At 43.0% G+C, this 15,000-nt stretch overlaps 1 protein-coding gene and 1 long non-coding RNA gene across 2 annotated transcripts in view; one reads left to right on the forward strand and one right to left on the reverse strand.

Moving 5' to 3' along the window:
* slc16a10 (solute carrier family 16 member 10) overlaps window positions 1-12,613 on the reverse strand; it is a 23,944-nt gene extending 11,331 nt beyond the window's left edge. The window contains exon 1 of the mRNA XM_083533519.1: window positions 12,018-12,613. Within this exon, the coding sequence (XP_083389645.1) occupies window positions 12,018-12,429 (412 nt within the window). The 5' untranslated portion in view covers window positions 12,430-12,613. The remainder of the gene's footprint in view (window positions 1-12,017) is intronic.
* Window positions 2,690-4,522, forward strand: LOC310721662. The gene is made up of 3 exons (XR_014532157.1): window positions 2,690-2,820; window positions 3,585-3,673; window positions 4,421-4,522. It is a non-coding gene; the product is annotated as an uncharacterized lncRNA (long non-coding RNA).
* Window positions 12,614-15,000: the final 2,387 nt, after the last annotated feature.

Genomic DNA, 15,000 nt, shown 5'->3' on the forward strand with positions numbered 1-15,000 from the left:
TTCTGGTTCTCCCTTTTAGTTATTCTGCTATAGTGAGTCTTGCCGGAGTCCAAACTGCACAGTGACATTAACTTTCATACAACAATCAGGAGACTTAATAATCCATATCCTTCTCTTTCTGTTATTCTCTTCTCTCTCTCTCTCTCTCTCTCTCTCTCTCTCTCTCTCTCTCTCTCTCTCTCTCTCTTCTCTCTCTCGGTTGAGTTAAACATGCTCCTGTGGTTCCAGTGACCACTGTTCCTGCCCCTCTCCCCTCCTTGGATCTATATATACTCAATCTATACTCACAATCTATACACACAATCTATACACAATCTATACACACAATTTATACTCACAATCTATATTAAATCTATACACACCATCTATACTCACAATCTATACACACAATTTATACTCACAATCTATACACACCATCTATATACACAATTTATACACACCATCTACACACAATCTATACACAATATATACACACTATCTATACTCACAACGTATACACACAATCTATATTTAATCTATACACACCATCTATACTCACAATCTATACACACAATTTATACTCACAATCTATTCACACCAGCTTTACTCACAAGCTATACTTACAATCTATACTCACAATTTATAATCACAATCTATACTCACAATCTATACTTACAATCTATACTCACAATCTATACTAACAATTTATACTTACAATCTATACTTACAATCTATACTCAATATCTATACACAATCTATAGCCACAACCTATACTCACAATTTATACACAATCTATACTCACAATCTATACTCAATCCATACTCACAATCTATACTCACAATCTACACACACAATCTATACTCACAATCTATACTCACAATCTATAGTCACAACCTATACTCACAATTTATACACAATCTATACTCACAATCTATACTCACAACCTATGCTCACAATTTATACACACCATCTATACTCACAACCTATACTCACAATTTATACACACCATCTATACACACAATCTATACTCACAACCTATAAACACCATCTATACACACAATCTATACACACCATCTATACTCAAAATCTATAATCATAACCTATACACACCATCTATACAGACAATTTATTCACACAATTTATACACACAATCTATACTCACAACCTATACACACCATCTATATACACAATTTATACACAACATCTATACACAATTTATACACACCATCTATACACACAATTTATACACAACATCTATACTCACAATCTATACACAATTTATACTCACAATCTATATTCACAATCTATACACACCATCTTTACTCACAATCTATACTCACAATCTATAAACACAATTTATACTCGCAATCTATACACACAATCTATACTCACAATCTATACTCACAATCTATACTCACAATCTATACTCACAATCTATACACACAATCTATACACACCATCTATACTCACAATTTATACACACCATCTATACTCACAACCTATACTCACAATTTATACTCACAATCTATACACACAATTTATACTCGCAATCTATACTCACAATCTATACACACAATTTATACTCACAATCTATACTCACAATCTATACTCAGATCATATATACTTTGTAGTCACTCTCTGCACTTCATGCTAAATTCTCCAAACTCACACTCTGTACATATAGCAGGGTTGAAATGGGCATGTCTCTACTACTCATACTCTACTACTCACACTCTATACTCTACTACTCCACCTATACTCTACTACTCCACCTATACTCTACTACCCCACCTATACTCTACTACTCACACTCTATACTCTACTACTCCACCTATACTCTACTACCCCACCTATACTCTACTACTCACACTCTATACTCTACTACTCCACCTATACTCTACTACTCCACCTATACTCTACTACCCCACCTATACTCTACTACTCACACTCTATACTCTACTACTCCACCTATACTCTACTACTCACACTCTATACTCTACTACTCCACCTATACTCTACTACCCCACCTATACTCTACTACTCACACTCTATACTCTACTACTCCACCTATACTCTACTACCCCACCTATACTCTACTACCCCACCTATACTCTACTACTCACACTCTATACTCTACTACTCCACCTATACTCTACTACCCCACCTATACTCTACTACCCCACCTATACTCTACTACCCCACCTATACTCTACTACTCACACTCTATACTCTACTACTCCACCTATACTACTCCACCTATACTCTACTACTCCACCTACACTCTACTACTCCACCTACACTCTACTACTCCACCTACACTCGAGTAGTAGAGTATAGAGCGTGAGTAGTAGAGTATAGAGCGTGAGTAGTAGAGTATAGAGCGTGAGTAGTAGAGTATAGAGCGTGAGTAGTAGAGTATAGAGCGTGAGTAGTAGAGTATAGAGCGTGAGTAGTAGAGTATAGAGCGTGAGTAGTAGAGTATAGAGCGTGAGTAGTAGAGTATAGAGCGTGAGTAGTAGAGTATAGAGCGTGAGTAGTAGAGTATAGAGCGTGAGTAGTAGAGTATAGAGCGTGAGTAGTAGAGTATAGAGTGTGAGTAGTAGAGTATAGAGTGTGAGTAGTAGAGTATAGAGCGTGAGTAGTAGAGTATAGAGCGTGAGTAGTAGAGTATAGAGCGTGAGTAGTAGAGTATAGAGCGTGAGTAGTAGAGTATAGAGCGTGAGTAGTAGAGTATAGAGCGTGAGTAGTAGAGTATAGAGTGTGAGTAGTAGAGTATAGAGTGTGAGTAGTAGAGTATAGAGTGTGAGTAGTAGAGTATAGAGTGTGAGTAGTAGAGTATAGGTGGAGTAGTAGAGTATAGACTCTACTCACTCTACTCACACTCTATACTCTACTACTCCACCTATACTCTACTACTCACACTCTATACTCTACTACTCCACCTATACTCTACTACCCCACCTATACTCTACTACTCACACTCTATACTCTACTACTCCACCTATACTCTACTACTCCACCTATACTCTACTACCCCACCTATACTCTACTACTCACACTCTATACTCTACTACTCCACCTATACTCTACTACTCACACTCTATACTCTACTACTCCACCTATACTCTACTACCCCACCTATACTCTACTACTCACACTCTATACTCTACTACTCCACCTATACTCTACTACCCCACCTATACTCTACTACCCCACCTATACTCTACTACTCACACTCTATACTCTACTACTCCACCTATACTCTACTACCCCACCTATACTCTACTACCCCACCTATACTCTACTACTCACACTCTATACTCTACTACTCCACCTATACTACTCCACCTATACTCTACTACTCCACCTACACTCTACTACTCCACCTACACTCTACTACTCCACCTACACTCGAGTAGTAGAGTATAGAGCGTGAGTAGTAGAGTATAGAGCGTGAGTAGTAGAGTATAGAGCGTGAGTAGTAGAGTATAGAGCGTGAGTAGTAGAGTATAGAGCGTGAGTATAGAGCGTGAGTAGTAGAGTATAGAGCGTGAGTAGTAGAGTATAGAGCGTGAGTAGTAGAGTATAGAGCGTGAGTAGTAGAGTATAGAGTGTGAGTAGTAGAGTATAGAGTGTGAGTAGTAGAGTATAGAGTGTGAGTAGTAGAGTATAGAGTGTGAGTAGTAGAGTATAGGTGGAGTAGTAGAGTATAGACTCTACTCACTCTACTCACACTCTATACTCTACTACTCCACCTATACTCTACTACTCACACTCTATACTCTACTACTCCACCTATACTCTACTACTCACACTCTATACTCTACTACTCCACCTATACTCTACTACCCCACCTATACTCTACTACTCACACTCTATACTCTACTACTCCACCTATACTCTACTACTCCACCTATACTCTACTACCCCACCTATACTCTACTACTCACACTCTATACTCTACTACTCCACCTATACTCTACTACTCACACTCTATACTCTACTACTCCACCTATACTCTACTACCCCACCTATACTCTACTACTCACACTCTATACTCTACTACTCCACCTATACTCTACTACCCCACCTATACTCTACTACCCCACCTATACTCTACTACTCACACTCTATACTCTACTACTCCACCTATACTCTACTACCCCACCTATACTCTACTACCCCACCTATACTCTACTACTCACACTCTATACTCTACTACTCCACCTATACTACTCCACCTATACTCTACTACTCCACCTACACTCTACTACTCCACCTACACTCTACTACTCCACCTACACTCGAGTAGTAGAGTATAGAGCGTGAGTAGTAGAGTATAGAGCGTGAGTAGTAGAGTATAGAGCGTGAGTAGTAGAGTATAGAGCGTGAGTAGTAGAGTATAGAGCGTGAGTAGTAGAGTATAGAGCGTGAGTAGTAGAGTATAGAGTGTGAGTAGTAGAGTATAGAGTGTGAGTAGTAGAGTATAGAGTGTGAGTAGTAGAGTATAGAGTGTGAGTAGTAGAGTATAGGTGGAGTAGTAGAGTATAGACTCTACTCACTCTACTCACACTCTATACTCTACTACTCCACCTATACTCTACTACTCACACTCTATACTCTACTACTCCACCTATAGTCTACTACTCACACTCTATACTCTACTACTCCACCTATAGTCTACTACTCACGCTCTATACTCTACTACTCACGCTCTATACTCTACTACTCACGATCTTTACTACTCACGATCTTTACTCTACTACTCACACTTTATACTCTACTACTCACACTCTATCCCCTACTACTCACACTCTATACTCTACTACTCACACTCTATACTCTACTACTCACACTCTATACTCTACTACTCACACTCTATACTCTACTACTCCACCTATACTCTACTACTCCACCTATACTCTACTACTCACACTCTATACTCTACTACTCCACCTATACTCTACTACTCACACTCTATACTCTACTACTCACACTCTATACTCTACTACTCCACCTATACTCTACTACTCACACTCTATACTCTACTACTCACGATCTTTACTCTACTACTCACACTCTATACTCTACTACTCACACTTTATACTCTACTACTCACACTCTATCCTCTACTACTCACACTCTATACTCTACTACTCACACTCTATACTCTACTACTCACGCTCTATACTCTACTACTCACACTCTATACTCTACTACTCACACTCTATACTCTACTACTCACGCTCTATACTCTACTACTCACGCTCTATACTCTACTACTCACGCTCTATACTCTACTACTCACGATCTTTACTCTACTACTCACACTTTATACTCTACTACTCACACTCTATACTCTACTACTCACACTCTATCCTCTACTACTCACACTCTATACTCTACTACTCACACTCTATACTCTACTACTCACGATCTTTACTACTCACGCTCTATACTCTACTACTCACACTTTATACTCTACTACTTACACTCTATCCTCTACTACTCACACCCTATACTCTACTACTCACACTCTATACTCTACTACTCACACTCTATACTCTACTACTCACGCTCTATACTCTACTACTCACGATCTTTACTACTCACGATCTTTACTCTACTACTCACACTTTATACTCTACTACTCACACTCTATACTCTACTACTCACGCTCTATACTCTACTACTCACGCTCTATCCTCTACTACTCACACTCTATCCTCTACTACTCACACTCTATCCTCTACTACTCACACTCTATCCTCTACTACCCACGCTCTATCCTCTACTACTCACACTCTATCCTCTACTACTCACGCTCTATACTCTACTACTCACACTCTATACTCTACTACTCACGCTCTATCCTCTACTACTCACGCTCTATACTCTACTACTCACGCTCTATCCTCTACTACTCACGCTCTATCCTCTACTACTCACGCTCTATCCTCTACTACTCACGCTCTATCCTCTACTACTCACGCTCTATCCTCTACTACTCACGCTCTATCCTCTACTACTCACACTCTATCCTCTACTACTCACACTCTATACTCTACTACCCACGCTCTATACTCTACTACTCACACTCTATCCTCTACTACTCACGCTCTATACTCTACTACTCACGCTCTATCCTCTACTACTCACGCTCTATACTCTACTACTCACGCTCTATACTCTACTACTCACGCTCTATACTCTACTACTCATGCTCTATACTCTACTACTCACACTCTATACTCTACTACTTCACCCATAGGCGTATTCTAACTACACAAACAGACCGGATGAAAAAAGTATTTAAATGATTCAGCAAGTTTTGGACACACATGGAAACTGTTACAGTCATCCGCCTCCTTGCACCCAACTCTGATTGGCTGCTTTTCGTGACCTCACAAACCATGTGGCCATTATAACACTGACTTTTCCTTCTGAACATGGGGTGATGTGTTTATGAGCGTGTGTGTGTGTGTATGTGTGTGTGCGCACGTGTGTGTATGCCTCCCATTGGTCACTGACCTTCACCTGAATGCAGCTTCTAAGATCAAACATAGTGTTAATAAGTAACTCATCATCTGCACACTGTAGACCACGTGTTTATCTTCTTCTCCTGTGTTTAAAGCAAATCGGTTAGCCTGTAAATAACGGATATCATTTTTCATGTCTCAGGATAAAGAACTACAAAAAAAACATTCTACAGACTCTCACACACACACACACACACACACACACACACACACACCTATGTGTGTATTTTATCCTGTAAAGAAAGGAAACCTGGTTTTGATTAAGTAAACAAAATAAAGTGACATATGGACTTTTCATTACAACAGTTTCCTGTGGAAATGTATAAACATAACACACACACACACACACACACACACACACACACACACACACACACAAAATCTATTTTGTACTTTCAGTGGAGGCTTTTGTTACGACTCTGATCACAACACCATTCAGGTGAACAACATAAAAAGTTTTGGAGTTGCTGGTCCAATAACCTGGTTGCATATACACCCCTGTGGGAAGGGTCATGTGACAGCTCAGAATGAACCAATCACATCACAGCTACAGCTGTCCTCAGTGAAGTAATTCTCATTTAGCACAAATAAAGATCAGTTGTTTCGGAGGAAGTTTCTTCACATCGTCTTGGTTCATCCAACTGAACTAAAGTCATACAGACCTCACCCAGCATAGGCAGGATCTTAGTGTTGAATGTTGTCAGTCAGAAGAACAGTATAATGAATTAGGCCATCAGTAAACAAGTGGCGAAAATGGAGCACCACAATGACATCATAAAAAAAATGACAAATGGACAAGAAATAATACGTACCAGGAAGACTGGTGCAAGAATTACAGCAACATTAAAGGAGTTGCAGGAACATCTGACAAATACTCTTTTTCTTCACATGTCTGAGCTCATGATAAAAACCCTCCTGGTGCATGTTTTGGTCTGATGAGACAGTAAAACATGCTGATAGCTGCATGATGCTTTGGAGCTGCTTTAAAGTTTTAATTATGATGGAGAGATTTCATGGCTCTAAACCTTAACTAATTTTGGCACAGCACCTGTTAGACCACACCTTCCAGCCAAAAAAGGACCCATATCACAAATCCAAGCCAACAAAGAAACAGCTTTAGAAGCGTTAGATCAGATGTTTGGAATGGTCCAGTTAGAACCTTGATCTAAACCCTGTCCAATACTTGTGGAACCGTTGCACAGGAGATTGCCCTCCTCCCCCTACATCTGCCCTCCTCCCCCTACATCTGCCCTCCTCCCCGTACATCTGCCCTCCTCCCCCTACATCTGCCCTCCTCCCCGTACATCTGCCCTCCTCCCCGTACATCTGCCCTCCTCCTACATCTGCCCTCCTCCCCCTACATCTGCCCTCCTCCCCCTACATCTGCCCTCCTCCTACATCTGCCCTCCTCCCCCTACATCTGCCCTCCTCCTACATCTGCCCTCCACCCCCTACATCTGCCCTCTTCCCTGTACATCTGCCCTCCTACTCATTCAAAATGCACCCTCCCCCCTCCCCCCCCACCAAGATCTACCCCCAACTGTGCGATTAGCCTGTCCTTCCTCACTAATCCCCTCTCTGAACCTTTATAGCACCAAAAAAACAGGGTTCCAAGTCAATTACGTGGGATTTACACCTCACTGTGAGATTAAACACAAAGCAAGCGCTCTGCTGGAGTTCCAGTCTCACCATCAGCCATAATCACACACTCACTATCAATAATACCCCTGAAGGTCAAAGATCACAGAGTCAGAGATCTCATTCCTGAACTCTGTGTGTGTGTGTGTGTGTGTGTGTGTGTGTGTGTGTGTGTGTGTGTGTGTGTGTGAGAGAGAGAGAGTGAGTGGGTGGGTGTGTATGTGTGAGTGTGTGAGTAAAGACAGCTGGACAGGCCACATCTCTGATGCAATCTTCACACCACATTACATATAAACCCCCATTATAACTTACTCTGTGTGTGTGTGTGTGTGTGTGTGTGTGTGTGTGTGTGTGTGTGTGTGTGTGTGTGTGTGTGTGTGTGGAATGGTCCAGTTAGAACCTTGATCTAAACCCTGTCCAATACTTGTGGAACCGTTGCACAGGAGATTCCCCTCGCCAGTAATACAATTTGCCAAATAAAGATAAGTTGGTAGACCCAAAGGATTGAGCCCTGGTCCCTCTAAAGAAACAGCCTTTACTCCCTTTTACAAAATGCTTTTGCTATAAACTTGATGGTTCCATAAACCACTACTCATCCTTCCTGCCCCCTCACAATCTCTCCCTCTGATCCAACCTCAAATACACTTCTCCACTCTTACTGCCTCCTCACAAACTAATCCCATTATGCACCACTTTACGCAGCCATACAGTCACCTAGAGCTGCAGCTAACGATTATTTTGATAATCAATTAATCAGACGAGTATTCTCTCTCTCTCTCTCTCTCTCTCTCTCTCTCTCTCTCTCTCTCTCTTCTTTTTTTCTCTCAATCCGGTAAAAATATTGGATGTTTTGTTTATTATAACTATATAAAACCCTATTTCAGTGAGTTGAACTCTTTTTAATTGAGATGTTGTAAGGATTACAGAAGCTGCTTGTTGAGGAGTGAATGGGGGATTTCTCCATTAACAAATTAATTACCGTAAACGAATCAAACCTCTAACAGTGTAATACACCAGTCCTGCCCTCCTCCCCCTACACCTGCCCTCCTCCCCCTACATCTGCCCTCCTCCCCGTACATCTGCCCTCCTCCCCCTACATCTGCCTTCCTCCCCGTACATCTGCCCTCCTCCCCGTACATCTGCCCTTCTCCCCGTACATCTGCCCTTCTCCCCCTACATCTGCCCTCCTCCCCGTACATCTGCCCTCCTCCCCCTACATCTGCCCTCCTCCCCGTACATCTGCCCTCCTCCCCCTACATCTGCCCTCCTCCCCGTACATCTGCCCTCCTCCTACATCTGCCCTCCTCCCCCTACATCTGCCCTCCTCCCCCTACATCTGCCCTCCTCCCCGTACATCTGCCCTCCTCCCCCTACATCTGCCCTCCTCCCCGTACATCTGCCCTCCTCCCCCTACATCTGCCCTCCTCCCCGTACATCTGCCCTCCTCCTACATCTGCCCTCCTCCCCCTACATCTGCCCTCCTCCCCCTACATCTGCCCTCCTCCTACATCTGCCCTCCTCCCCCTACATCTGCCCTCCTCCTACATCTGCCCTCCACCCCCTACATCTGCCCTCTTCCCTGTACATCTGCCCTCCTACTCATTCAAAATGCACCCTCCCCCCTCCCCCCCCACCAAGATCTACCCCCAACTGTGCGATTAGCCTGTCCTTCCTCACTAATCCCCTCTCTGAACCTTTATAGCACCAAAAAAACAGGGTTCCAAGTCAATTACGTGGGATTTACACCTCACTGTGAGATTAAACACAAAGCAAGCGCTCTGCTGGAGTTCCAGTCTCACCATCAGCCATAATCACACACTCACTATCAATAATACCCCTGAAGGTCAAAGATCACAGAGTCAGAGATCTCATTCCTGAACTCTGTGTGTGTGTGTGTGTGTGTGTGTGTGTGTGTGTGTGTGTGTGTGTGTGTGAGAGAGAGAGAGTGAGTGGGTGGGTGTGTATGTGTGAGTGTGTGAGTAAAGACAGCTGGACAGGCCACATCTCTGATGCAATCTTCACACCACATTACATATAAACCCCCATTATAACTTACTCTGTGTGTGTGTGTGTGTGTGTGTGTGTGTGTGTGTGTGTGTGTGTGTGTGTGTGTGTGTTTGTATACTCAGCACATACCAACACAATGTTGATTACAGTCAGACTTTGATCAAGAGTAATCATGCAGGCTGAGTGTGTGAATCAGAGGTGTGTGTTACAAAGTTATGTATGTGTGTTACAGAGCTGTGTGTGTGTGTGTGTGTGTGTGTGTGTTTGTTACAGAGGTCTAATTGTGTTACAGAGCTGTGTGTGAGTGTTACAGGGGTGTAATTGTGTTACAGAGGTCTACGTGTTTTACAGAGGTGTGTGTGTGTTTGTGTGTGTGTGTGTTTTACAGAGGTGTGTGTGTGTGTGTGTGTGTGTGTGTGTGTGTGTGTGTGTGTGTGTGTGTTCCACGTCTGTAGAGACGTGGAAGGTGATGAGACGCGAGTTTCTGAGGTAATTGTGAGCTGTAGAGACGTGAAAAGTGATGAGACGTGAGTTTCTGAGGTAATTGTGAGCTGTAGAGACGTGGAAGGTGATGAGACGTGAGTTTCTGAGATAATTGTGAGCTGTAGAGACGTGAAAAGTGATGAGACGTGAGTTTCTGAGGTAATTGTGAGCTGTAGAGACGTGGAAGGTGATGAGACGTGAGTTTCTGAGGTAAATGTGATCTGTAGAGACGTGGAAGGTGATGAGACGTGAGCTTCTGAGGTAATTGTGAGCTGTAGAGACGTGGAAGGTGATGAGACGTGAGTTTCTGAGGTAAATGTGAGCTGTAGAGACGTGGAAAGTGATGAGACGTGAGTTTTTGAGGTAATTGTGAGCTGTAGGGACGTGGAAGGTGATGAGACGTGAGTTTTTGAGGTAATTGTGAGCTGTAGGGACGTGGAAGGTGATGAGACGTGAGCTTCTGAGGTAATTGTGAGCTGTAGAGACGTGGAAGGTGATGAGACGTGAGCTTCTGAGGTAATTGTGAGCTGTAGGGACGTGGAAGGTGATGAGACGTGAGTTTTTGAGGTAATTGTGAGCTGTAGAGACGTGGAAGGTGATGAGACGTGAGTTTTTGAGGTAATTGTGAGCTGTAGGGACGTGGAAGGTGATGAGACGTGAGTTTCTGAGGTAAATGTGATCTGTAGAGACGTGGAAGGTGATGAGACGTGAGTTTCTGAGGTAAATGTGATCTGTAGAGACGTGGAAGGTGATGAGACGTGAGTTTCTGAGGTAAATGTGATCTGTAGAGACGTGGAAGGTGATGAGACGTGAGTTTCTGAGGTAATTGTGAGCTGTAGGGACGTGAAAGGTGATGAGACGTGAGTTTTTGAGGTAATTGTGAGCTGTAGGGACGTGGAAGGTGATAAAACGTGAGTTTTTGAGGTAATTGTGAGCTGTAGGGACGTGGAAGGTGATGAGACGTGAGTTTCTGAGGTAAATGTGATCTGTAGAGACGTGGAAGGTGATGAGACGTGAGTTTCTGAGGTAAATGTGATCTGTAGAGACGTGGAAGGTGATGAGACGTGAGTTTCTGAGGTAAATGTGATCTGTAGAGACGTGGAAGGTGATGAGACGTGAGTTTCTGAGGTAAATGTGATCTGTAGAGACGTGGAAGGCAGATAAGAAGTGGATTTCTGAGCAGGGTTCGGGGTTTCTGTGCACGCGTTGGAGTAAAGTTCACCCTGATGAACTTCTCCGAGCATCTCTGCGTAATACACCGTGTTGAAGTGATGTTTCTGGTCAACAGAAGCAATGACTCTTTAATGACCGATTATACACTGTAATAACGCGCCCACACGACACGTTTTCAAGGTAAAGGTGAAGTGATACCTGTCTTGAAGCGCAGATCGTCATCGTTCTCCGAACCGAATTCCTTAAGTAGATATACGAATAGAATCCCGAAGGCGTTCTGGATCCCAAACACCGCTCCGTTGCACCACATGGAGGCGAGCATGACCACCCAGCCCCAGCCGCCTTCAGGGTGCTCATACTCGTGCTCTTTCACCGCCGCGGCTCCATGCAGCTCCACGTCTACACCGTTCTCTTTCTGCACCTCCTCCGGCTCGGTCAGGCGCTTTTCCTCGAGGTTCATCTCTCTCACCTCAGGCTCCTTTATGTCGGTCAAACTGTTGTGCTCGGAGTTAGGTTTTACTTCAGGCTCCTCGACCGGTACCGTGCACTCGGTCTCCTCGTGCGCTTCGGCTTCATGGTTCTCATTCAAAGGTTTGTCCTCTGTCATCATAGAAGCTCTCCTTCAGGATTTCCTTTAAACTGGGTACAAAACTAACGACTTCTACACAATGTCCCTAAAGCAGAACTCCGGGTTTACAGCTGTAAAAAAGAATAATACAATCTATGGACCGTTTCTCTCACACATGCTGTTTCTCCTGAGCCTATCTGAAGAACTCAGTCCCTCTGGGCTCCGCTTTAGTACTGGCACGCGGGGGGCCGCACTGAGGTATATATAGATGTATCGGAGTGGGCGGGGCTTGAGTTGCATACCTTATAGAACTGATGGCTTTGATTGGTCAGAAATCAACCTGAACGCTAACACACTATTATTATTATTATTATTATTATTATTATTATTATTATTAATAATAATAATAATAAAAAAAAACACACACATGTAGTTGTACTGCATGTGATCTCTATAGAAATCTAATCTACCTGAACTGTGCACACCTGCTGTGATGGTGAGCAACAGTCATGTAGAGTTACCTGAGAACAGATATAAGCATTTACATGAATCCTTCTCCTTATCCAGAGCAACTTACATTTGATCTTATTCATACAACTGAGCAGCTGTGGGGTTGAGGGCCTTGCTCAGGGACCCAGCAGTAGCAGCTTGGTGTGGCTGGGATTTGAACTCATGACCTTCAGATCCAAAGTTCAATGCCTTAAGCACTAAACTACCACCTCAGGCATAAAGATATAATGAGGTATAACCAGTTATAACCACAGAAATAACCAGTTATAAACAGATATACCCATAGGCATAATGAGGTATAACTACAGCCAGAACCAGAGTTATAACCAGATATAACTACATGCATAACTATTTGCATTACCAGGTATAACCACAGTTATAATCAGATATAACCACAGGCATAATCAGGTATAACCGTAGTTATAACTTTGGTTATGCCTGTGGTTATATCTGGTTATAACTCTGGTTATCTCTGGTTATAGCTGTGGTTATGTCGGTGGTTATTCGTATTGGCCCTCGGTAGTGCACTTGGTTTATAACCTCTTATAACGCCATTTAACCAACAACCAACAAAATGCAGTTGGATTATGGGAATATTTAATCACTAAAGCCAGACCAGGTTCATTCCTGATAACTGGTGTGTGTGTGTGTGTGTGTGTGTGTTTGTGTGTGTGTGTGTCAGTCATCATGGATTCCTCACTAAATATCTCCTATTTTTAAGCCCAAGAAGAGGAAGATCATCTCCCAGGATACCTTCGGCACCAAATATGCAGAAACAAGACCTCAGCAAACTGCAGACGAGGAAGATGAAGGGACTGAGGAAGATGAAGGGACTGAGGAAGAGGGGCGTAACCTATACCTGGTTATAAAAGTGGTTATGTCTGTGGTTATACCATGCAGGTTATAGCATGTGCTTATATCAGGTTATAACTGTGGATATGTCTGGTTCTAATCAGATCATGTGTTCTGAGGTGGAACCACAGGTCCTGGTGTGTGTAAATGTGTTTGAAATGGTTTTTGGCAGGATGGAGAACAGATGAAAGATGTTGACTCAGCAAAGGGTTAGGAGGAAAGCTGAGGTGATCGTTTAAAAAAAAAACGCCTCGTCACAGGGAGCACCTCTTTATAAAGACCTGAAAAAGCTCCAGAACTCTGTCTCCCAGCAGGAAGTGACCCGGCTACACTTTTATTTCCTGTAATCCTCAAACTCGGAGCAAGCAGAGGAAAAGAAAGCCACAGACGAGCAGTCTGTCCGTCTGCAGTGTCCTGATAAACACATACACACACAGGATTAACTGTTCCACTGCTGTACTGTAGAATGTCTCCTCAGATATACACACACACACACACACACACACACACACACACACACACACACACACACACACACACACACACACACACACACACTGCACAACATCTGGAGAGGAAATGTTCCAGAGCTCCAGCAGAACTTTGATGACTTGCAGGATCGTCTCACTTCTGATTCTTCTTATGGAAAAAAAAGATCAGACAGTAGAACCTGTGATATTTTCTGCTTTTAAAACACATCAGCGTCGCTTTAATCGCAGCTGAACTCCTGCAGCTTTCAAGTAAATCTGTTTCTTTATTTATTTACTGGATTAAATTAACATCCTCCTGCACATTCCTCCGTATTTAATGGCTTTATTATGCTTTTTTCCACACACTCAGATCAGTAACCTCTCTCCAGGTCACACACAGCAGGTTCTTCACCAACACGTCCTGCTGAGTGTGTGGGAAAGAAACGCTTTCATTCGAGCGCCATCTAGTGGTTCAAATGCGGACTCACAACATAGTGGAAAATCCCAGGTGAATAATCTCCAGGTCAAGATCTCTGAATAACACTTCATGACTCTCTGCTCTCCCCTTCACCCACTGCTCGTAACCTTGGGGTAACTATGGACAACGAACTGTCTACATTTTGCTAATGTTGCTCGTTCTTGTCAATTTCTTCTCTACAACATCAGAAGGATTCGACCATTTCTCTCCACACAGGCTGCCCAGGTGCTTGTTCAGTGTCATTTTGAGACTAGACTACTGCAGCTCTCTGCTGGCAGATCTTCCCCTGAACGCTATTCATCC

The sequence above is a fragment of the Silurus aristotelis genome, assembly GCF_946808225.1.
Source record: "Silurus aristotelis genome assembly, chromosome: 28".
NCBI classification, from domain to species: Eukaryota; Metazoa; Chordata; class Actinopteri; order Siluriformes; family Siluridae; genus Silurus; species Silurus aristotelis.